General features: G+C 38.8%; 1 protein-coding gene across 6 annotated transcripts; it reads left to right on the plus strand.

Annotated features, from left to right (window-relative positions):
- The first annotated feature begins 2,992 nt into the window (after nucleotides 1-2,992).
- On the plus strand, nucleotides 2,993-19,178 carry MBIP (MAP3K12 binding inhibitory protein 1). Of its 6 annotated transcripts, none has more exons than XM_071557906.1 (11): nucleotides 3,065-3,153; nucleotides 5,210-5,289; nucleotides 6,487-6,592; nucleotides 7,428-7,547; nucleotides 9,627-9,848; nucleotides 9,946-10,042; nucleotides 11,499-11,564; nucleotides 13,204-13,356; nucleotides 15,876-15,973; nucleotides 17,296-17,334; nucleotides 18,252-19,178. In XM_071557906.1, the coding sequence occupies exons 2-11, from the start codon at nucleotides 5,261-5,263 to the stop codon at nucleotides 18,360-18,362; spliced, it is 1,041 nt and encodes a 346-aa protein (XP_071414007.1). In that variant the 5' UTR covers nucleotides 3,065-3,153; nucleotides 5,210-5,260; the 3' UTR covers nucleotides 18,363-19,178. The 6 variants fall into 6 exon arrangements, with proteins under 6 accessions (XP_071414011.1, XP_071414007.1, XP_071414009.1 ...); XM_071557908.1 differs by having other exon boundaries at nucleotides 18,255-19,178; XM_071557911.1 differs by lacking the exon at nucleotides 15,876-15,973 and having other exon boundaries at nucleotides 18,252-18,373.
- Nucleotides 19,179-25,369: the final 6,191 nt, after the last annotated feature.

Raw genomic sequence — 25,369 nt, forward strand, 5'->3', positions numbered from 1 at the left:
TATTGTGATAGCTCTATCCCTGAATGTTGAAAGCAATTCCAGAGTATTCCCTGCCTTAGTAGTCACACTATTAAAATATCTGGACATTACTGACAAGTTAGACATATTTAAATATTCTGATTCCTTTCTAAAAAAGTATCTCTATCTCTGGCAATCCACTTCTTGCCAGTTTTCTATAAATTCATTCCAAATTACCAGTATCTTTCCAGCAATGAGAGCTTCCAATATTTTATTGTTTCACCAGCTTTAATAAGCATGCCATGTAATTTCCTCTGTCTTTAAGGGAGGCCTGGATTTGCTGTGGCCAGTTTTACTGCCAGAGGCAATTGCAAGTGCATTCATTTTTACTGTGCACTACACGCAGTGAGCATATAACCATCTTTTGGAACTATTCTGCTCCGGTGTGTCTCTTCCACTAGATATAAATGTTTAACATATGTTGTCTTAGCTGTATTTGCACATTTTTCCCTATTCTCCTTTTCTCACATGCTCTCATTTTCTTAATCTCTTAAATCACTTTGGATTATTTCTGTTCTGTTCATGTTTGCATAATGCATTGCATAATTTAATCTGTGAAATTTCAGATGATACAGAATTTATTCAGCTAGAAGCCACAATGCAGATCAAGGTCTTCTGAGACAGTGAAAGTAGGAAGAAAATCTTTATCCTTGCGAATCGTTACTGTTTCCTCTAAAAGGTATTTGCAATCAACAGGAAAAAGGCCAAGATTCAGCTTTTGCTTAGTAAATAATAGGTGGACATCAACAACTCTACAGGTTACTTCTTGGTCTTTCACCTACTCTTCTTGTAATGATCCCTGAATAAACAACAGCATATTGCCTCCACCCCCTCTTGATAACCTCCACATTCACTCAATCTACCTTATATTTCTGCGTATATGGCAATGTAATCTCCAGTATCTTTGTGACATTTATATGCTTATCTATTTATTTTTGATTTAAAAAGTTTTGTGCCCCAAAACACCCTCCTGCTAGAGGTAAGTATAACATTCTGAAAAGCAAAGGAAAGATCTTAGGTCTCTCTGATAAGAAAGCTACACATACCCACGGCCAAAGTAGGCAGACACCTGTTCCTTCACTCCAGGAAAGCTGTATTTTCCCAAAGTGGAACTTACGAGGTAGCTGAGCATTCATCATTTGAACTTAAAACGTGGTTCAAATGCCTGAACTTGCTCTATCTTTGCAGGTCACTGGGAATTCAGTCAGGGCAAACTGTCTCCCCTGATGCTGAGAAGCAATAAACAATACCAAGTTGTTATGTCTGGGATCCATATTCTGTTCTGGCCAGCAAATTACTTACATGTTTATTCAGAGTTGTAGTGCTGGTGGGGGAAGGACAAAGGACAATGTATTTTCCTTTTTTCATGAAAACTTTATTATTTGATCCAAATGAGATGATTACATTTTGCAGAGTTGCTTCAGCTGCTCGTCCAGAGAGAAAACTGAGAGAGGCAGGGCAGGCTGAAGCAGACAGCCCTTGACCATGAGCTGGAATTAGCATTTTTTGCACAGAAATGCAAAACAAAACTTCACAATTTTTCTTAATTGACTACCATATTGTGTATGTGTTCAAGATGTTGTAATTTGACACAAACAGTATCTTTGCAGGAATTAATTTTATTTCTATACATTTCAGAGCTTCCAGCTCATAAACACATTCTTCCATAAACACATTCTTCCATTTTTTGTGAATTCAAAGAATGATTCTCATCAACTGAATCCAGCCAAATACCATTTAGCTTGCCTTAGGTAAGATATTCTTACAAAATACACTTCTCCATGAAATATATTCGTAATCATTAATAGTGAAGTCCTTTTTGGAACTAATTTTCCTCTGGAATTGAGCAGAGGAAAATTATCTACTCAGTATCTACTCAAGTCTTCTCAAATATTGTTGGCTGTGGTCGCCGAATGCCTTCAGTTTAGTGGGATTTATTGTCACTAAATTAAGGTAAGCCATATCTCAATACTTTATAGGAAAATGCTTTTAAGGTAACACTCCAAATATCAGTCAAATAAATGAATCAGCCTAACATTTTAAGAGCATTTTAACAGCACTGACCATTTTCCAATGGAATAAAAATACTGGGGAGGAGTGTGTCAAGGAACAGGAAGAAGTATAAAGGATCAAAATTAGGGTACCAAAAGAGGGAGAAAACCTTTGTCAGCATTTATACTGTCATAGGAAAGAAATCAAGTAGACTGTCTTACAGGGAATACAATCCCCATGATCAGAGTACTCTAATAAACCTTGTAGCCTGATTTAAAAACAGTCCTGCTGTAACCAGAAGAATCAAAGCTTTGAAGAACAACACGTATGAATGCAAAAGAGTGAAGGTGTAACCAGGCAAACACAGCTGAACCAAGGGCAGTAATGTGATGTACTTAAATAAACACTTGTCCCCCTATGAAGTGTGCCTGCCAGGCACCGTGGGCAGGGCAGGGCAGGGCAGGGCAGGGCAAGCAGGTGAGTGCAGGCAGGACAGGACAGGGCAGGACTGGAGTGGACAGGGCAGGACTGGGCTGGACAGGGCAGGGTAGGGCAGAGAGGGGAGGGACAGAGCCCGCAGGTGAGTGCAGGCAGGGCAGAGCGGGGCAGGGCAGGTGAGTGCAGCCAGAGCAGGGCAGAGCAGCGCAGGGCAGGGGAGTACAGCCAAGGCAGGGCAGGGCAAGGCAGGGCAGGGAAGGTGAGTACAACCAAGGCAAGGCAGGGCAGGGCAGGTGAGTGCAGCCAGAGCAGAGCAGAGCAGGGCAGGGCAGGTGAGTACAGCCAAGGCAGGGCAGGGCAAGGCAGGGCAGGGAAGGTGAGTACAACCAAGGAAAGGCACGGCAAGGCAGGGCAGGGCAGGGCAGGGCAGGGCAGAGCTGCCCCCGCGCGGGGCCCGGCCGGGACCGACCCGCCCAGAGCGCTCCCGATTGACTGTCGCTGCTGTTGATCAGCCCCCGGGGCGGGGCCAGCAGAGCAGGTCGTCATCGCGGAGCGACGGCGCGGCCCCGGCCTAGTGTCATGGCGGCAGCGGCGACGGCGGAGCCCAGCCCGGCCCCGCCTGGCGGCCGCGCTCCGGACACGGACCCTGCGGCCTCCGAGGTGGCGAGCAGCGCCCTGCGCTGCCTGGCCGGGCTGGCGGGGCAGGTGAGTATAGGGCGGGCGAAGCAGGAGGCCCGGGGCGGGGCTGGCGCCGCGCCCGGCTCGCCTCGCCTCGCCTCGGCGGCTTGAGGACGGCTGGCTCCTGCTTGTCTGCGGCCTGCGGGGCCTTTCTGGTCTCCACGGATAGAGTGCGGCGCTGGAGAGAGCACAAGTCTGCCACAAACAAGGGAGCGGCCTCGCTCCTGGCGTTTGTTGGCGCCCGCCTGCAGGAGCGTGGCCGCCGCCGCGGCCTCTCCCTCCATCCCCGCGGGGCGGCCCCGGGCGTGTCCGGCGGCTGCTGCTGCCTCTACTCACACCGCCGTCACACTGCCGGGGCCGTGCCTTTGCCTCCTAGTGACAGGACGTCTCGTGTCACTCGTAGTTTGACGGGTGGTCTCTCGCATGGCAAACTGCAGTCTGCCTAACTATCTTAGCAATCAATGATTCTGAATTGAAAAGCTTCCGAAAGCTTATTGTGCTTAAAATAAACGTTCAGGAGATTGAAGTTAGCCCAGCCTTCATAATAACATATTATGAAACACACAGTGCATCTCAGCGGGTCAGAATTTGTAAAGGAGCTTTGCTCTGTGGTACTTAAGTTAAAACACTTACTTTAGGTTTAGTAGTGCTTATGAATTATTTAACAGATGTTGCAGTAGTGGTGGGAGGCCCTTATCAGGAGAAGGTTTTAGTAACAAATTAATTATTACTATAAATAATTTACAGAATAATTTATTTTCTACTGTGGAAACATATATGTAGTTCTGTGAAGGCAGTAGAAGCACACCCTTGCTTCAAGAATTAGCCTTTTGAAGGTTTGAGACCAGATGATGAGTGATATGCGCAGGAGCTAGTGTAATTTAATGGATGTTTATGTAACAAAAATACTCAGAAATGGACTCTTAGGTACAGAAGCAGCTTAGTAGTAGCTGCTGGGTGATCTGAAATTACTTTTTAGAGTATTTCACCTCTCATTTGCATAGAGCTCTGTATTATATTTGATTCTCAGCTCCAAATCAGCTAGTAATTGTCTCAGTTTTCAAAGAAGAAGCATCCAAAATTAAGGGCTTTAAAATTCAGACATTGACTAGTAAAAGTCTTAAGTTTTCCTGTCTCTAAAGTGGTAAAAACTTCCTTAGCTTTTGAACAGGAGTGCAGTGCTAAACAACTTGATGATCATACATAGGTGATTTATAGGATTACTGAGGCATGAAAACTCCATGTGGTGAGGATGAAATGCTCCATAATTCTTTCTGGCAAAAATTCTAAATGTCAGCAATGAAGAGCTATTGAATGTCAGTTTATCTAGATGTGATGCTGTCATTCAGTGTTGTTCTTATGATGTTAACATCAGTGAAAAGTTGGAACTCTTGTATTTAGGTAAAACACAAAGAAGAATAAAGGGAAACTTTTCTGAGCTCTTAACTAAGGTACTCATCACAAGTTTAATTAATTGTTTTCAAAACTACATAAATGCTATTATTTCCTCCCTTTTCTTTAGCAGCTTACTTGTCCAAAGTTTGCTGCATGAGTAGCATGTCACTGGAGAGAGCTTAGTGATTTTTAAAAATAACTGGATGTGTGCAGGCAATCTTCAGAGACCAGTTTAGAGCTGCTTCATCCCCTCAGTAGAGTTACAGTAGTTACAGTGCAGAGTATAATTGTCTTCATTCTTCTTTGGAGTGTCTTCTTGCCGTGACAGCAGACCCATTTTACTCTCTGTTAAATTGAACTGTAAAGGTCTGGTTGCTCATCTGAGCTGTGAAACTCCTTTTAATTGCTCAGTCTAGATCCTTTCCAGCTGTTGAGTTACACACTTTCTGCCAGCACCTGAGTACTGATAGATTTAACTGCAACTTTTTACCTGCTTATTGCCTAGAAATCTGTCATGCATTTTTGACTGAAACTCCTGAGTCCCCCGTTCCCTTCTATAGAGATGAATGAGCATGTGCCAGATTGTTAGCAGTCACAGTTTGTGATCTGTCACAGTAGTTTAAGTTGGATTTATGCTACGTTGAACTGTAAACAGGAATATTTCTGACACAGGATTTTTTTTTACTAGAGCAATCACCTGCAGCAGTGACATCTGGGGATAACAATTCTGAAACCCAATATGGCTAATCCTGAGATGTTCTTTAAAATGTAGGTAACAGGTTTTTTCATAAAACAAATTTCAAAGGACTGAAATTACTTATGATCCTGTAAATTGCTGCAGAATAGGTTCCGTACTTACAAACAGAGAAAAGCTTTGAAGTTACCAATACCGAATTTATTAGCCTGTTTGTTGCAGTTCTAATAGTTAGAAGGATGTGAAACTCTGAGAACTTACTCTGTTGCACTAGAAACTTGTTTGGATGCAGGAGGGGTTTACTCTTTTCCTGTATTTAAAAACAGTGTCTGCCCTCTAGTTATTTTAAGTCAGTTCTGCTGGTTTTGCACATTGAACCACCAGGACAGGAATTGCACACTATGATGTGAAGGCACTGATTGTTTTTGAAAGGGAGGCCCGTTAGGAAATTGCAGTAGGGCCTCTACTTTGTCTCATCAGTGTGACTTACATCTGTACCTTTTTACCCTGACAGTAGACTTTAATAGAGCATATAGGAGATGGTACTGTAGAAACTTTATGGAGAAATAAGTGCTTGAAATAATGACAAATGCAGAGTGGCTTAATTCTTAAAGTAAATTTTATTCTTACTGACTTCTCAATACGTTCTTGAGTTTAAAAGGTATTCAAAACTAGTATTTCCTAAAACATTACTTTTCCTACATCCAGTGTAGCTTAAGTACTAAACAGGAATAACCATTTGTGTGAAAGTCATCTAAAATTCATTTTATATATAGTCAGACTATCTTGTTTGCTGTGTAATTCAGGAACTACTGCTGGATTTCACAAGGCTCATCTGTGACTAAAGAAGGAAGGCTCAGGCTTAAAGTTCTTTACATATAAAATTGTGATTATGCTGGGATTTAAAACTAATGTGGAACAATTTATCAGCCACAGCTTTGCTTTCAAAGTAATGGAGGCAGTCTTGTCTTCAGCTCTCATTGTTCCCTTGTACACTGTGTGGTGGGTTCAGGAAACAAGTGCATATGCATTCTGTGTTGTTGTCCATAATATCTGATGCTGTTAGCAGGTAGATATCTGGAGACCCTGAGTTAAAGGTCACTTTTGTCATCATCCTGACATACCTTTTTCTATTGCCCACGGCTTTTTTCTTTTAATGGAAGGAGTGAGGAATAGGAGTATAAATACTCATACAAATTGGGAGTTCAGCGTCACAAGCAGACTACCTGCAGGTTTTCTTGATTTTAAACAAGAATTTTATCTGTATTTAGAATTTGGGGATCACTTGCAGGATGTACATCCTGCTTGGCTTTGGGAAATGAAAGTTCATTACTTCAAGATCTTGAGAAGAGATTTAGTGTGACAAAAATCACAAAGGTGGGTGTGAATGTATGTAGTTCATTAGTGATTATTGAAAATTGGCTTTGTATTAGAAAGTGAAAGCTTATTTTTACCTTACAGAAGATGCATGATTCTTTTAAATAAAGCTTAAGATTCACTATGTGTGTTTATTGTTTTGGGAGTTAAACATTGCAGTTCCTTGGCAGAGAGAATAGACTTTGGCAATTGTTACTTTGATCTGAACGCATATACAGGAAAATAGTGTGATTTGGAAATGGGTTTGATAATGGTGCTGTGAGTCTAGAGTTTGTTTAACCTCGAGATTTTTTTTAAAATATTTGGTTTTATGCACTGATTTTTAATATAAAGCTTCCTTTGGATTAGCAGCAAGTAAAAAATTAAAGAATGTGACACGGTGCCACATCAAGGTATTGGTCATGCAGACATAGATAGTCTCACAAATCTCAGAATAAAATATGTGAACTTACAGGAACCTGCCATCCTGGGTGCTTGTTTCTTCCTCATGGTGGTTCTGGCTTCTCTTAAGAGACGGTAGGGGTGATTAACGTGAATGGAATTTTTTCATATGATAATTAATTGAATAAAGCTAAGGACCAAAATACAATAGAAGTATGATGAGTTAATAAGGAATTTTTAATTTTGAACATACTCTACAAATACTAGTTTACTTAGAATATGACAGCTGCTTGAAATATAATTAATACCAAACCTTTTCAATGTCCTCATATAAAAATGGGGTGGGTCTGTATGAGATTGAGGAGAATTGTTGTCTTGTAAGAGTATTGTATAGTTCTGTGATGTTAATACAGGTAACATAATTTTTTGTTGTGTTTGTTTTGCCCTGTTGAAGCTTAACCTTGGAGAGGATATTGTGAAAGTTGTAATCGATTGGAGCAAGCTTCAGAGCACATCAGCACTTCAGCCAGCATTGCTCTTCAGTGCACTTCAGCAGCATATTTTGTGTTTACAGGTAAATACTTCATGGGACACATTTGACTTGACCAAAGTGATCAACAACTGAAAGTAGTCATCTAAACTGAAAAATTTTGGTCATTTTGATCTTACATTGCTGTGCTCAACACAAAAGGAGTGCAAAAATATTAAATGCTTGGGATTCCACTATGCTCCATAGGTACTCACGCAGATTTTTCAAATTAGTGTTGGGAATAGCCACTGTAGGTGAGCAGGCTGAATAAATGCAGCCTCATTGATTTCTAGACTTGCATTGTAAATGTGATAAATTTCCATCTATGGTGGGTTATAATTAAGCAATAAGACACGGCAGGTGTGTGTCATGCTATGATAATGATTCCATGCGTTGGGTGAGTTTTGAGGCTCATAGAGTGCTTTCAGTGGTTCAAGAAGTGGCATTATCCCAGCATGACACATCCTGGAGTATCTTACTGCAATTAAATATATTTTCAGTGTAGGGTTTTTTTTTTTAAGAGTAATTTCTTTGACATTAATGTCTCATCTTGCCAAGTAGCCAGTCACCATTACTGTCATTTCTTTTAACTATTTGAAACTTTCCAACCCTGTTAAAAGTACATGTGATTTAGTTGCACAGCAGGGAGAGTGAACAGTTTGCCAGATGGTAACTGAACAGTGTTTTGACCTTGACAGTTCATAGGTAAAAGATGGGGATTTGAATACCAGTATTTTGCTTCAGCTGGTCAATGAGTAATTTCAGGTGAGTAGTACTGAGAGGATGAATAAAGGAATTTTCTCTGTTTGCTTTTCTGTAGGCAAAAGAAAGACCCTTTGTTTTCCAAACATCCACCAAATCTTTGGTGTGATGAACAGAAAGTATGCAAAATTAAATCAAGTAAAATTTACATTCATCTCTAAGAACACTGCAAGTAGGAATTTGCTTCCATTTCAGGAAATGTGACTGATAAAAATCATGTTGTCTTTAAAAAAGTAAAATAATTTCTAGAGAGAAGATAAGCACTGAAATTCAGGCTAGATGAAAATGATAAAAATTAAAAAGGAGGCAGTGACATGTATATGTACTGAGGTTTTGGTTTTATGTTGTGTATAAGGCTTATTGCAGTAGAACAAGCATTTTTGCCGCTACAAATGTCAGTGCATTCTCTCATTTAATTTCATAACCTAAGTAGTTAATCAACCGTGTCAAGCAGAGGATGTTTTCAGGATAATGCCTATATATTTCATGTCTGTGTTCTCTCATTCACTTGGGCAACTGTGATTTGAAGTGGAGAATGTACTGCTGTGGTGATAAAGGCTGTACAGTGTAAAAGCACTGGCTTTCATGTTAAGGAGGAAAAATACTAAGCCTTACTGTTCTGAGTAAGCATTTGAATGCCATATTAATTAAGTGGCATTGATGCCAGCGGTTGAAGCTTTGCTTTATCTAGTAACAGGGGAGTGCAGGCAGATTTTCACAGAATTTGGGAATTTTCCTCTACAAATCCCTAAGAGACAGGTCAAAAAGGTTATAATCGTGCTGTGCACAGTATTTGGAAAGTGTTTTTTAAATCTTATTACTGTGTTTCTAAAGTAAACAATTTTCGGCAGAGAGAAAGGACTTCACCAACAAGCTTATGAAGTTTATAGTGAAGATCATTTATTACACAAAGCACACAGTTTATATAGGGTTAGGACTGCAGCTTATTGGCTAAAAGAGTTAACACACCACCATGCTAGATACTTCAATTGGTTAAAGCCTATCTCTCACAAGTCCCATGTTTATATTATTTCATCCTGGCTGTTTTCGTGTCCCTGCAGAGTCCTGTGAATTCCTATTATGTGAATTCTTGGGGAGTAACCTCCTCCCTATCAGCCAGCAGCAGCTGAGCTCCTTGCTGCCTCTGCCTGATAGCTCAGTCTCACAGGGTTTTTCTATAGATCTGAATTGCTCACTTTTGATTTTACTGTAACAACATGTTCCGTTACAGGAAGGTGTTGTAATTCCCAAAATTATTTCTAGTGGTCTGGCTTGGAAATTATAATAATACTTATCTTCTTGTTCTTAGGATTTTTTTTTTTTATGTTTTTTTAACCCTAACATACTGTTTTATTTGTTCAGCCTCTTTTAGAAAAACTCCAGTCATTGATTAAAGAGGAAAATATAGGCCATGTTGAACCTGCAGGTAAAACAGAAAGCCAAACCTGTGAAACAAGTTTAGATATTTATGATGGTAACTGTCAGACTGAAGAAAAGTATGCAAGTTATGACTTGGGAGATCTGAAGGATGCTCATACCCATTTTGATCCAGAGGTGGTCCAAATAAAAGCTGGAAAAGCAGAAGTAAGTGATTTACCTAAATTTAAAAACAAAAAGACCTTTCTAAATTTTAAATCTAAAGAATGAAATAGATATATGCCATCATGTTTATTACCTGCAGATTGAGAGGCGGATATCAGCCTTCATCGAGAGGAAACAAGCTGAGATCAATGAAAATAATGTCAGGGAATTTTGCAATGTTATTGATTGTAATCAAGGTAACTGGCTAGCCAGACTTTAATCTTCATAGCAATTTAAGTTGTGTCCTTTTTTTTCTTTACAATTTTTTACTTTTCAAAAGCACTAATCTGTACTTAAGACTGAACTTTCTTTTAAGAGTAACTTTGTTTTAAAATTAAAAACTTGCATGTGCACTGCAGATGTCAGAAAAACAAAGAAAGTAGTCACTGGATGACAATATTTAATACATCTCATACAGAAAGACTATAGCTGTTACTGTGTTCATTTTAAGAACTTCTATCTGAGATCAGATGATTTTGTACCAATTGTTTCTAGTGTTTAACTAGATGTTCCTCCAAAGTAATGGAATTGCAGTTCACAAATGTCTTGTGAATTGCATATTCAAACTGAAGTTGATGTAATGCAAGCTAAATTACAAATAAGTATTTTTTGCAATCAATTTGAATTACTAGCTAGTTGGAATAACTTTTTTCTTTAAATGTAGCTCACGCTGTTGGTGTTTTTCACACAGCATTTGGTAATTGGCTGTATCTGTAACCAAACAATCTTAAATTCATCTGGTAGACTTGATTCCATTTACTCGATCTGTAACTATGTAGGCAAATATGTCCTAAAAGTGTAGACACTTTTAGATACTAAGTAGTATGGAGACATTTTCTAAGGACTTGTGAACCCAGATGTGCATTGTTTCTATAATGTACTTACACTTTTAGAGATCAATACTTATTGTTCCATAAGCTTCTTAGAAGGAGAGTTTAATTCCTTGAGTGTTAGTTGGAATGCAGATGTCATCCAAAGTCTAGTAGAATATGCTAGATAGTAAAATACTGATTCCTGAAATTGTTAATTACATACAGAAGAAATGATGATAAGCCCTTTCTTGGTATGTTGAAGCATAGTAAAATACATGTAAAGATTTTGGTGTATCTGAACAGAGATTAAAATATTAATATTAGAATAAACTAAGATGGTCCATACTGTATGTTTTTATGGTTAAAAAAATGCAAGAAGTCACAGGCATCAGAATAAATGCAGGAAGGCTTAGAAAAGAATGCTGATAAGTATGCTAGATCAGCCTAAAAATAGGAGAACAGTTTCAGAAAAGGACATAAAACCAAAATAACAGCAGTAAGCAGGAAAAAGGCTTCTGTACAGGAAGAAAGAAATAAGTTACAGAGAAACACAGCGAAAAATAAGAACCAAGTAAATTTAGCCACGATCCAATGAACTTTTATATACATGTGTGCATACATTTATACAAGGGACTTTTACCCAATTAAAACCAGTAGGTCCGTGCAAGTGTGTGAAACTGCTAATGGGCAAGTGTTTATAGAATGAGTGAAGTATTTCTGATACTTTTATTAATTGCAGCATTTTAATTAATTTGTTAAATGCATCAAAGCTGGTGGTGGTTGGAATATTTTCGATTATAAATACATAATTACGACCTCACTTGTATTATTATTTATTTAGAAAACAGCTGTGCCAGAACAGATGCAATTTTTACTCCCTATCCTGGATTTAAAAGCCATATAAAAGGTAAGCAACTGTTCTAATACACATTTATTAATTGTCCAGATATAACAGCATTGATGAATTTTTGACTTCAGAACTTTCTGTAGAATGCTCAAAAACGCAAACTTAACTTATTGATGTATTACTCTAGTGAATAATTTTACATCTTCACTTACGTCTCCAAGATTTTCAGTCCCATATCTACATCAATAAACTAATGGGTAGGCACTAAAGACCAAAACAAAAATAGCCTATTTTCATTGTCTGAAAGAAGTGTGCAAAAGATAAAGAAGGATAGAGAAGCTGAACAATTCTTAGCTTTTCTTTGAAGGTGAAGCCAGTAGTTCAGTTAAGGAATGGAAATTAAATAGAATTATCTTCTATACATCAGTTGGTGTAATGTATTGAAATAAAAAGTAGTTTTGGGACATAGTGAGAGTTCCAAGACATAGCTTTATGGGAAGTGACAGGCTGGGGAACAAGTTTACCACTACGCTAACTTTGGGAAAGGAGTAAATGGTATAGAAATGGTTGTCCAACAGAAGTTAAGTATAAAATATTGCTTGTTCATCTGCTGCTCCCTAGGTGTACACAAGTTACCCTGTCTAAAAACAAAAAAAATACCAAAAATGAGAATGAAAGTAACACTGTTCTCTATTTTGAGAGAGGTAGTATTCAGTTATCCACTTGATAGTGGTTCTAGAAACCAATTAATTATTCTGTATTCTATAATTCAGGATAATAATGTGAAGCAGAATGATAAGTATTGAAAGGTCTGGTGAGCTAAGAAGGAGATGGGGAAGTGAGTTTGATTTTAGTCTTTCACTAAGAACCTCTTTAGTCAGTTTTTCAAACAGTGCTAGGAAAAAAGGAAAGTTTGCAATTCAGGGAAGTTTATAACTGAAATGGGAATAGACATAAAATAGAAAGGAATTGGAAGTAAACCCAGCATAAACTAAAGAAAAAATGTAGCAAGTGGCCTTCATGAAATACTAAATGAGAGGGGTGTGTGTGGGTGTGTGTGCGTGTGTATGCTTCAGTATCTGAGGCTGCCAACATAGACTTTTAAGTCTACACTGCAGTAGTTGTATCGGAAGGACTTAAGAAATGACTGTGACTTACAGAGAAGTGTCAGAATCATCTGAGGAAGACATGGCTCTGCATAGGTAAAAGACTCAGAGTCAGCTGAAGAGTCACTGAAGCTTTTACCCAAATAACAAATATTAGAAGTGAACTCCCTTGCTGAGGTTGGTACTGGTTCTTACTAGTTGTTTCCATGTATTTATGATGCTTCCTGTAATATTAGATCTGGTCTCTTCTCTGCTTTCACAACAGCTCACATGTACAATGCTGACATAGATATCAAGATTTCTGCTGTTTTATCAGCAGCTTAAGACAAATTCTTGATATACTGCTATTCTACATGAATGTATGAGTAATTCTTTTGCTTTGCATAAAGTCCTAGATTTTTGTTTAGTTACTCATGCAAAAAGTAGGAAAATACTTTTACTTGAACTTTTGATTTTAGTGTGTGGAACCCTTCATATTGGAGGCTTGTGTGATACTGATTGAACGCAAGTTTTCATGTTTGAATATTTTGATTCTTTTCATTAGACATATGTTTCTTATGCATACATGTGAAATTTGTGTTCTCTTTACCTAGTTTCTAGGGTAGTAAATACATACGGACCTCAGACTAGGTCTGAAGGAGCACTTGGGTCCAGTCACAAAGCCAACATACCCATGCATGATTGTGGAAACCAAGCTGTTGAGGAGAGATTGCAAAACATTGAAGCACACTTACGGTTACAAACCGGTTGGTATCATGTTTTAATTTTGACATCAGTATGCCTCTTTATATGACAGTTATGATTACTGTGGTGAAACTGGGCAAGTCTATAAAAACCTACTGTAAAACAGTGGATAGATCCACTGAATGGTTTAGTCACCCCAAGTACAGTAATCTAATGTTTAGATTATTATGCCCAAAATGGAACCCAGGTTTATGTCTAAATTGGGATGCTGAGTTAGTTAAGGTGCACTTTATATGGCAGCAAATGAGAGAGGCACTTCAGAACAGGATTTAAAATAATATGGAATATTTCAAGGTAGGAGTTCATAGCCACCGGAGTCCTTCTGCCTTGACCCGATGAACAGGAGTTGAGGTTAGGACTCAGTGCTGCTTCATGGACAGCTTGTGATCTGAGGATAGAATCAACCCAGAGGACAACCTGAAAACTTCTACTAAAGGGGGATGATTCTTGAAATACAGTTAGGTATAAAGCTTATTTCCCAGAATGTGGGTAACTTGTTGTCAGTACTTCCCTTTAGCCCTGTAAACATAAGTCCACACCTTTCATTAAAATAAATACCATAGCCACCACGCTACTGACATATTTGAAGTAGTTGCTTTCCTCACACCAGGCCCAGTTTTTTATAATACAAATCGATGAGCTGCTGCTTACCAAGGAGGAACTTGTGTTTTTCTTTGAAATTGTTTACAAAATAGAACAGAAGCCCAGATCTTCATCTAGTAAAGTGAATTTTCTGCACGTCACACTGCAGACACACTTGACTTTTTTTTGTCTTCAGAATACTGAATAGATGCCATTTGCTGAGAATATGGTGAGCATTGACTAGATTACTAGATTCCTGTGAATATGTACTGGATTCAAGTCCTCTGGCAGCAAGGAGAGTAGGATATGCGTAGATGCAGTTGAGGCAGCAGTCAGAGCTTGATGCTTAGCTGTCTGAAAAATAATCTGGCTTTTGTGCATGGAAATAGAATTTGGAAGTGACTGACCAGCATTAGGGTTATAATATCTAGTAGCTTTGGAGTTTCTATATATCAGGGATAATGATTTGTGATAGCAAAGAAGTGGTCCTTGCTTCCAGTTTGTGCCTATAATAGATGATAGATAACTTTATTTGAAGGAACATGGCAGCTAAACTACAGTACAGGGTAAGAAGATGAAAGCATGCAATACCAGCGCAACTCCAATCCAAATCAGCATTCAGGGGAAGGTCTCAAGATTATTTGATGCTTGTCTGAGCAGCTATGGAAAAGGTATTCATCCGGACAGGTAACATACCTCAGCTACCTGTTCACCTGTTTTTGTTTCCGGTGACAGAAGAGTTAATCTTGATTCATCTGCTGTTTTTCAGAACAGCTTCTTCTAGTGCTAGCACTGCTCTTTTCCCTTTACATAAAGAGAAAGCAATATTAAGAGAAAGTATTGAGAGGCCAGCCAATTTAATTAGCAGCTGCTGAGTGATGAGTAGAGAGCAGAACTGAAGGAGGGAAGCTGCCTGTAAAACTGTATCTGTGAAGGGGCAAAATAGATGGATGGCAAAACCCCCACAAACATTAGTTCTTATCTCAGTAGTTTGTGGAATGGAATTGTCTTGCCTAAAAGACCCAGAAATAAAAGGAAATGTGTGATAAGAAGTAAAAGCTTGCTAAGGCTTTGGTTGTCAGTGTCCAGAACTAGACTATCATTTTAGGTGGAATAGCTTAGTTGTGATAAACAGTCATTTCAGTTTATAGAATGCTATGTAGTGTAAGTAAGATGCTTGCTAAGACTGATCTTCTGGTAAGTTGTGTTTTTACACGGGGAAACAAGCCCAAACTGCTGTACTGTAGATGAAAAGAGCAAATGAGTTGAGGCAGGGGTTTTTGTTGCTGTTGTTTTTGTGGTGGTTGTGGGGTTTGTTTCTTTTTTTTTGAAGGGGGGTGGTTCTTTGGGGAGCTCGGGGCTGGTTTGGGTTTGTTGGGGTATTTTTGGTTGTTTATTTTTACCCGCAAGGCTCTGTTATTCCATTTGACATGGATTCCCCACCCATGTTCTCCCACCTATGGCCAGACAAATGCGGTTTTTTGTCATATACAACTCATACCTGTCTTCTAACCTCTAATGCTCAGTGGAGATAGGTTTCTTTCAGAACAGTTGTAGATATCAGTCCTGAATTCATGTGTGGTCTGCCATCCCATCTGCTCTCTCTAATGTTGCTGTCAGTTTTGGTGTAACATTTCATGTATGACCGATACATTGTAAGAGTGATCACTGGTGTTTCCAGGGATCTTGTCAGACATTCTTCAACCAAATGCATGAAGTTGTCTTACTGCCTTCACTGACTGCACTGGCTTATCAATCAGGTTTTACCCTGAATCATATTAATTATTCTTCCTTTTTATTATTCTATCTATTTATTTTGTTTCAACTACTAGTTGATAGCTGGCCTTGAAGATTTCACATGTCAAACTTGCAATCTTTAGTTTAAAAAGTTGCTGAAGAGCTTTTCCTGATTTCTTTGCATTTGTACTGATACATTTAGGTGGTCCAGTACCAAGAGACATTTATCAGAGAATTAAGAAGCTTGAAGATAAAATCCTTGAGCTGGAAGGACTGTCTCCTGAATATTTTCAATCTGTAGTAAGAAATTCTCCTACCTTCTTTTGCCATACCTAAAATGCATTTGGGCCTTTTGTGCTTAAATCTTTGATGTGCAGAATAAAACGTAAGAAGTCAGAGGGCAGACACTTTTGATAGACAACTCCAGCTTGGTGTAATGGTTATATTACATGTGGACCATCTAGTCAAATTCATATTCATATGAACCTAATTTCTCATTCAAAAGAAAATAGTGTCTGTTGGGGGGGGAAAAATTGCAGCCACCCAAGCCTAATGAATTGGTAAGAAATGAATCACAGTGTTTTGATTTCTCCCCCTTGCCTTAAAATCTGAAGTATTTCTTATGTCAAGAAAATTGACTGAAGTTTGAATTTTGATGCAAAGCATTAATGATGTAAACAAGCTGAAATCTTTTGGGCTTCTCTATATAATCTGATTACTACTGATCAGCTGTGTGAATAACTTCCAAAAGGGTGAGAGAGTAAACCCTTGAAAAATTGTTTCTTGTGATTCTGCAACTTAGGTTTCTCTGTTTCTGGTTTTCAGGCAGATTTCTATCTCTTTCTGAATAGTACACCTTAACCTTCACTCATCAAAGGATATTAGGACTAAGAGAACGTTAGTTGTTACTACATCAGGCTCTACTTGACTGTAGAAATTTCTTGTCTGTTATCTTGCTCTTCTTTCCCTATATAACCGTAAGAATCTTATCTTTTGATCATATTTTAATTTATATCTTCTGCTTTGCGACCAACCAAAGGAGAGTCAGCAATTAAAAATCAATAGCAATATTATACAATTTGTTTAAGTTTTTTAATTCATATTGGAGATGGGTAAAGCTCTTCATTTGTGAGGCTATTCCTTCAAGCTGTTGAAAACCAGAAGTTAAAACATACACTTTTATAAGCTGAAATTTCTATGGAAAGTGCTTTGGGATCTTTTCTGGAATGAGGATTGGGGAAAAATTTGTGATGGTGACAATAGTAGCATTGTGCAATAATTAGCATATTTTAACCAAGGTTTTGCATAAATACTGGTGTGGATACAGGGAGATTTTAAGGAAAAAAGTAGTGGCAGTTTCAAAAACTCAATTCTGTCTGAAGGAAGCTTCAGTTAAATTGATAGTTGTTGGCTGTCAGGTGGGGAGGAGCTTGAGCAACTTCTGATTGCTCTCCAGTAGTATTTCTCATGATTCAAAGTACTTAGTTATAAAAAACATTTCTTTAATCCATGTAATGGCAGTCAGTGTTTTTTCTATATTTTAAAGACTTGTCAGTGTTGTTACAGAATTATTTGTGGTCCAGTGCAACATTAGGTGTGTTTTGATTGTGTCTTTTCTTCAGAGCTGTTCTGGCAAGAGGAGAAAGGTTCAACCTCTCCATGTAAGTGCTGTTAACTTTTGTTTATATTAAGTTTAGGATGTTTTGAATGAAGAGTAAGCAGAAGTTCTGTCAAGGAAATGTTTGAGTTGTTAGAAATAGCTGCATCAGTATTGGATAACTTGCTGGCAAAGAAAGAGAGAAAGAGACCGAAAGGTAATCAGTGTTATGAAATGAGTCTTCTAAGTGTCTGTACTAGGGTAAGTTAGTGTTTTCATCAATTAGAAGGATGATGGAATAAAACAAATCTGTAATGGTGTTAATCAAGCTGGGACTAACAAGAAATTTCTGGATTCTGATCAGTCCTGTAATAACATCATCTGGTTTTGTTTTGTGGCATGGTGATTTTTGTTGATTTAAAAATTATTTTTCAGTATGCTTTATTGGTTTATGAAGAAACAAAAGCAGAAATGGCTGACTCGGCAAAAGTATTGCAGAAGGACTGAACATTGTAGCAGATACTAACCTAAGTTAGTAAGGCTTGCATTTTCACACCATCATCACATAACAGAATGCATGAGCCGTGCATTCAGGCCTCAGGTTAAGTGGGCACAGAGGAGCTTGATGTTGAGCAAGAGAGAAAAACCCTTCAGCTGTGAAACCCAAGTTCTACAAGATCTAGATAGTTTTATCCAGTACTTTTACATAAAGGATTTCTTGGTTTTTTTATGAGCAGATTAAACAAGCATATAATAGAAGTAGTATGGGTATATTAGACCATGATTAGGACCGTCTGTTTCTTCTAAATTTACCTTCTTTTTCTTCCAAGTTTAAAAAACCAAAGACTAGATTCAGACAATTCTGCAGAAGTATTTCTACCACTTAGTGCACTATGCAGTGACCTCAAGTATCAAGTGCTAGGCCACTTCTCTTGCAATTATAAGATGTAAATGATTGTGATTTTTATTTTGTTCTTTTAGCAGAACTATTCATTGGCTGAACTTGATGAAAAGATCAATGCTATAAAACAGGCATTACTGAGGAAAACAAAAGAAAACAAGTCCAAGGAGGCTGAGCAGCTTCTTCAATAAAAGTCTTTTCAGAATCCTCATCATGCTTTACTCATAACCCATGGACCTGAATAGTGTTGATTGGGGATGATTTTAGCAATGAAGACAAAATGTGCATATAAGCTCCTTCTGGGTGATCTTCAAAGCTTTCTTTCAGAATAACTCATTTTAAAGGTAGTCTTATTAATGAAATAGTTTAAAATGAAGAATGTTTCAGGAATATCATTCTAAGAATCCATTCCCTTCTGTTATAAAGGAGGATTGCAGCATTGTTTGTATATGGAAAGGCTTAACCTGCTATATCTCACGTGTAATTCTTGATGACTAAGTATTCAAAAGAGCTATCTTTTGAATACTTTTCACCCAAGTAGTTTGCATAGACTTGTGAAATAAAGTGGATACTTCCTCAGAAGTGAACTGTCTTGGGAAAAAAATTACAAAAAACCCTTGCAGTATGCATGCTTACTTGCACTTCTTTCCATATTTGTCACTGTTTTCACAGCTGTTAAAAATGCAGCAAATTGCATTTGTTTGATAGGTGGTTATGGAAATCCTAGATGTGTAAATAAAAACAACTCTTCTTCAGTTCCTCAGTGTCCTGTGTGAATTCAAACTTCATACCCTGTTAACAAACTCAGTGTGTTCTAAGGACCACCCCAGGGGAGATTTTGAGGAGTATGTCAGCCAGGCACTAACTTCCCTGACTTTTGAAGCATCAGTTCTGGCTATGTAGTTTAAATTGGGGCCATGCCTTTGCCCACACACTGAAGTGTGATTTTGTTGTGACTCTGTTTGGTTTTGTTTGTTTGTTTGAATAAACCATTTTTATTTATACAACTTCTTTATTTACCATCTGTCTTTATTGAAGTTTAGAAGAAAAATAACTGTTGCAGAGAGAGTTTTATGTTAACTGTTCTGCTTACAGCAGTCATACTGTTGATGTCCCTGTATCAGTCTCTGTGACAGGTACTGTGAACAGTATGGACTGGACACAGTCTTTGAAGAATAGTGAGCATTTTCTGTGACTCCCTGTTCTTATCTGGACTAACATTTGTTGTAGCAACTGCAGCTAATGCTTTTCTGAAGGTGATTTCCTCAAGAGAGACTGGTTACAAAGACTGTATTAGCAGTTTCAAAGTGGCTTTTTCAGTAGTGAATTGCCTGCTACTTGAAAGATCTCTTGCCATGGAACTCTCCTTCTCTTTATTAAGATGGCAGCAACATAGCAGTTAAGGGTTAAAAGCATAATGAAGATGCATTGTAGCATGACAGTAGCTAAGGAGAGGATGGTGGATGTACTCTGGATTGTAATTTATTAAGCCTGTATAATTTATCAAATACATGCTACAGATAAACTTGAAAAATGTCATGGTATTCATCTTGCTTTGTTACTAGTCCTTTGCCATTCTTTGGTTTCAAGTTCTTAATTTCTTGAATGCTTAATGCCAGTGTTCCTGTGCTATCAAAATTCATTGTGAAGATATTCTCTGCCTTGAGCCAAATGTTAAAAGTACTTGCACATTTCAGAAGGCTACCAAGCTGTTAAAAGTTTCCCTTCCTCTGCTATATGATTTGTATGCATAGAGGGATAGGGGAACACAACTCCGTTCTAGTGGTCAGTGCTAGTGGTCTTACCAGTTGATCCATGCTTGCCTTTTGTCTCTTTGGGCTTGACCTTCTGCAACTAACTTCGACTGTAGAAGTCTTTCTGCATAAAGAGATGAGCTACCCAATCTGCCCAGCCCCATAATAAAGTGGATGCAGGATAGACCTCTTACACCATCCATTTTCCAGAACTACCAATTATGCTGTTCTTTCTCTGCACCTGAAACACTACAGTGCTTGCTGCAAAGTGAGGCTGCAGCAGCTGAAGAAGTCTGAAAGGTAGCCACCGATGAAGGAAAAGCAGAGGAAGTGTTTACTATCTTGTTGACATGTCTCAACACCTTGACCAAGACCTCTTTATTCATATTGGGCACATCTACACACCTCCCTTCAAAAGGATGCATGGAAGTGCTCTTAACAAGAGAACTTTTTTTTGTTAGACATCATCTTTTCCTTCTCCACTTCCAGCTAGAGCTATGTAACACTGAGGATAACTTCAATCAGTAATGCTTTCTTGTCAGGCTGCTCCAGGTATCCAGAGGGTCTGCCTTATGAGAAGCACTGCTGTGGATGCTGCTTGCTACAGCAACATCTCTCACTTGGCAAAAGGCCAGGTTTAAATCTGAACTGGACAAAGGAGTGCTTTAGATGTGGATGTTCACTCTAGAGAAGAACTTATGCATAGATAAAACTATACAGATGCATTTTTTAATGTCACTTGTGTGATCCACTTCACCATCCTCCAGCATACACAATGCCAGTAATGTTAAAGGTCTAGAACAATAGAATCATTAAGATCAGATAAGACTTCAAAGGTCATTAAGTCCAACCTTTGACTGAACACCATCCTGCCAACTAAACCATAGCTTTAAGTCCCATGTCCAGTTGTTTCTTGAACATTTCCAGGGATGGTGACTACCAGCTCCCTAGGCTGCCCCTTCCAATGCTTAACTACCCTTTCAGTGAAAAAATTCTAATGTCCAACCCAAACCTCACCTGGAGCAGCTTGAATCCATTTCCTCTGTCCTGTCACTCATTGCCTGGAAGCAGAGGCTGATGCCCATCTTGCTCCAACCTCCTTTCACATAGTTGTAGAGAGCACTAAGATCTCTCCTGAGCCTCCTCCAGCATAAACAACCCCTGCTCCCTTGGCTGCTCCTCGTATGACTTACTCTTTAGATCTTTCACCAGCTCTGTTGCCCTTCTCTGGACAAGCTCCAACACCTCAGTATCTTTCTTGTAGTGGGTGGCCCAAAACTGGACACAGCACTCAAGGTGTGGCCTCACCACTGCTGAGTACAGAGGGGACAATCATTGTCCTAGTCCTGTTGGTCACAGTATTTTTGATACAAGCCAGGATGCCACTGGTCTTCTTGGCCACCTGGGCACATTGCTGTCTGAAGTTGAGCAGCTGTTGACCAGCACTCCCAGGTCCTGCTGAGCCACTTTCCAGCTGCGCTTCTCCAAGACTGTAGAGCTGGCTGGGGCTGACCCAAGTGCAAGACTCAGCACTTCACCGTATTGAACCTCATACAGTTGGCCTTGGCACATGGATCCAGCCTCTCTGGATCCCTCTGCAGCGCTCTCCTACCTTCCAGGCCATCAACACTTTCACGCAACTCAGTGTTGTCTGTGAACTTAATCTACTCATCCAGATCATCAGTACAGGAATTAAACAGGACTGGCCCAAATACTGAGCCCTGGGGAACCACACTGGTGACCAGCTGCCAGCTGGATGTAGCACCACTCACCACCACTTTCTGGGCCCGGCCATTCAGTCAGTTTTTAAACCAAGACAGCCTCCAACCACCACATCTCCCACCAGCTCTTCTCTGTTTGGAAACAGAAGTTCTATCCGAGCACTGCCAACATTTAAGAGGAGGTTCCAGCATCACTACCCACACCCACCTCTCCCAGTTAGTAGTGGAAATCAGTTAATGCACAAATGCCATTTGTTACTGAAGTCACACAAGAGTAAGGAAAAGCAATTCTCTTAGGACCCTTAACTTGACAATTGATAAAAGCCACCCAGATTTGGGTTATACAATGTGGGTTCTGGATAGAAGGTTTCCACATTTAGGAACTCTTGCACTGAATGTAATTGAAAGCTGTTGCAGGACCTTATATCACAGGATTCAGATGAAATTCTATGTACTGTTCCCACACGTGTCCAATTTATACATATTAAAATTCCAGGCAATTAGGAATTGCATTGCTTAACTTATCCAGAACATGTTTATCATTGTTCTAGTGTACAGCTATTCTGTGCCATCCACAACAGCAGCTTACTGTGTTGTAAACTGGCTGGAAAAGAGATTGACCATGGTATGTCCTGCTGAAGAGAGATTGCAAAGTATTCCAGGCATATCTCTGCTGTCATGTTTTCCAGGTGCACATTTTGAAGGAAATGCTAAAAATCTCTGTAGCTAACCAAGAACGGAGAGGATAGCTTGGTTTCCACTGCAAGAACTCTAGACAGACTTTAATCTCAGCTTCAATATGTAAAATTCTCAGCTACAATGAGTCATTCTGTTTCCTTATTTATGCTTACCTAAAAGTTGATCTAGTGATCTTTCCAGGTTTTTTCAAAGTACAACAGCCTGTGTTTCACACTTCACCTCGGTTATTAAGGGCTTCCAGTTACAAGATAAAAAGGATAATTGTACAGCACTGTAAATTTGGCATTAGTTACTTGAGGAAAATGTCTAAGAGCATTTCTCTCCCTTAGGAACGCTTCACATTCCTGTTTAGCATCTTGTGTGAGAGATATAAAAAACTGGAGCTTGTGTTACTATGCAGTTCTGCAACGTGTGCATGATCGGTTTCATTGCTTCAGCCTCCTCTGAGTAGGGAGTGATTCATCTCTAGGAGGCTAATTTCTTATAGTTGAGTGCAGGATTTTAATAAATAAACCCAAAAGTGAAGTGCCCTTTTGAACAGCCCTCATATCAGCAGGTAATATCAGTAATTTAGGAAACTCAAACCATTTGCCATTCCATCCAATGTATTGTGATCAGTACTGGATTATTTATTTATTTTAATACATCATAAGTTATCTCTTGTTCTAATTAAGCCATTACAACACCACTGAGGAATTTTAACCCCTGAATGCTGAAGACAAATTATTTGAAGGACCAGTAGTGAAAATACTGAATAAAAATACATTTTTGATTGATCAGTTTGCAAATACTTTGCACCAGTGAGAACAAAGTGATTTCTACAATAATAGATGATGAGCCATCCTCTCCTGAAGACCTGGAGAGAGGACTTTGAAGAAGTAAAAGTGTACAGAAAGATTCCATTCCTGTTGAAGACTTGCTGAGTACTCCAGGCTTCTGTAGCTGTAGGGCTCTCTCTTTAGTCATGCTATAACATGAACCAGTATAATCCTCTTATAATTGCTTGCTACCTCAAAGCATGGCAGAAAGTGGATAAAACTGTCCCCAGCCCTGTGTGTTGCTGAGGATGCAGGCAACCTGTCCGAAAGTGTTGCGCTACACATTGGCTTTGCTGACACAGATAAGATGCTCCTATGGCTACAAATAGGATTTGATGACGTGTCAGATAATCTATCCTACCCAAGAGCAGTGAGAACAAACTCAAGTGGTCTCCAGGAGACAAGTTTTCTTGACGTTGCTTCCTAGGATATATGAATTGGATTTCTTCTGACTTGAAGTGCTATCTGATGGGGGAGAGGTGGGAGGATGTATTGTAGAAAGTCTAATGATTGAGAAATAAGAAAAAAAGAAAGCATAACTACAAAAACCACTACCTCTGTAGATCTTGTAATGAAACGGCCTTGTCATGGACACAACTCTTGAAAATAACAATGAAAAGAATAGGTATTGTTTGAAGCTATTATTTGAAAATCTTCTAAATTTTTAAAGGTTAATTACTGTAATTTACCCATCTTGATTATTAAAAAGGGTTATACATGAACAATAAACATAAGAGTTCAATCTATTTTATTTCCACAGTTGATTCATCCACATCTGATTAGCTTTATATGACCATCTAATTGATTTGTAGAATTCTGTCCAGTACAGATGGGCTACTGTTCATGACTACTTTCATACCATTTATATTATTGTTGCTCTGATTTTTATTCAAGGCCAAATGGAGGGGAATATCAGAGCATGATGTTCACCTAAACATGACAATGACTTTAAATTCCTATTTGGCACTGAGACAAGTAGAGATTTGTGGAGACAATTACTATGAATACAAATAAGTTGTTTATACATAAGTATAATAAAATTTCTTAATTATGACCTATTTTACTGGTTCTACAATATGTTCTGTTATGAAGTTTTGTAGCAACAGCCAGGCTAAATCAATTGTCACAAACTTATTTGGCTCAAAACTAGAATTACAGATGTACTAACACTTGTGAGATAATAAAAGCTATGCCTCTGTAGCCTGTTTTATGGTAATTCTGGTAAGTCTATAATAAATAGTTTCTTACACACAACTATGCATGCATATGCTACATTATTTTATATTCAGTTTATGCATACAGAATTTCGCATTCGATGGAAACCATCACCCCCCTTTGGGCTGTCAAGATCAATGGAGGCTGGCTAGCTGCTTCACACCACAGGCTGGTCTCTTACTGGTAATACACAGCACGAGCAAGTCTTTACCAAGTGCTGGTCTGTAAACCTGGCTCTTGCTCAGTTTTATTTCTGAATCTTGTGGGTATATGGGGAGTAGTTTGAAGAACCTTCACTATAGTTGTCTTTATACAGAAAAATTGTTATCAACACCAGACCCTGACTCATTCAAAGAAAGAAGAAAGTGCCATCAATTACCTAGAACTCCAACCTCTACTTTATGTATCTGAAGCTTCATGCATGTGACCTGTATATATATTAGCAAGAATGACAGCAACTTTGTACATATCATACTATAGATGTTTGCTTAAGCATGCCAACTGTTTTGCTTGATCACCTCACAGGGAATTTATTTTGTGATCAGTCGCAGCAGACAATACTAATAAATCTGAAGAAAACTAGCAAGGAGTTTCACTACCCAGACACCTCAGGCCAAGAAGGTGCATAGTATCAAACAAGCTCAAATCCTGAACAATAGCCTTTGAACAAAACTTGTGAAAGAAAATATGTGGGTTGTAGCATTCATGTATGCATTAATTTTTCAGGATTTGTTGTCATCAAATATAGCACCATAAAGTGGGATAGGAGAGCAGAAAGAGCTTTGGGTTTAATACAGACTAAACTACCATTGTGGGAAGGCAGCCTGTTCAGATTACACAGCAAAGCAGATTCTACTGCCTGTAACTTCAGCTATAGGGTCCAACATCACACTTGCTGAATTATCTACCAGAGTTTAACAGGAGACAGTACAGGAATTCCCCAGTGCAGCAGAAAACCTTCTCTGGCATGTTGCAGTGGCTTATAACAAAA

This window comes from Pithys albifrons, chromosome 6 (assembly GCF_047495875.1).
Source record: "Pithys albifrons albifrons isolate INPA30051 chromosome 6, PitAlb_v1, whole genome shotgun sequence".
Lineage (NCBI taxonomy): Eukaryota > Metazoa > Chordata > Aves > Passeriformes > Thamnophilidae > Pithys > Pithys albifrons.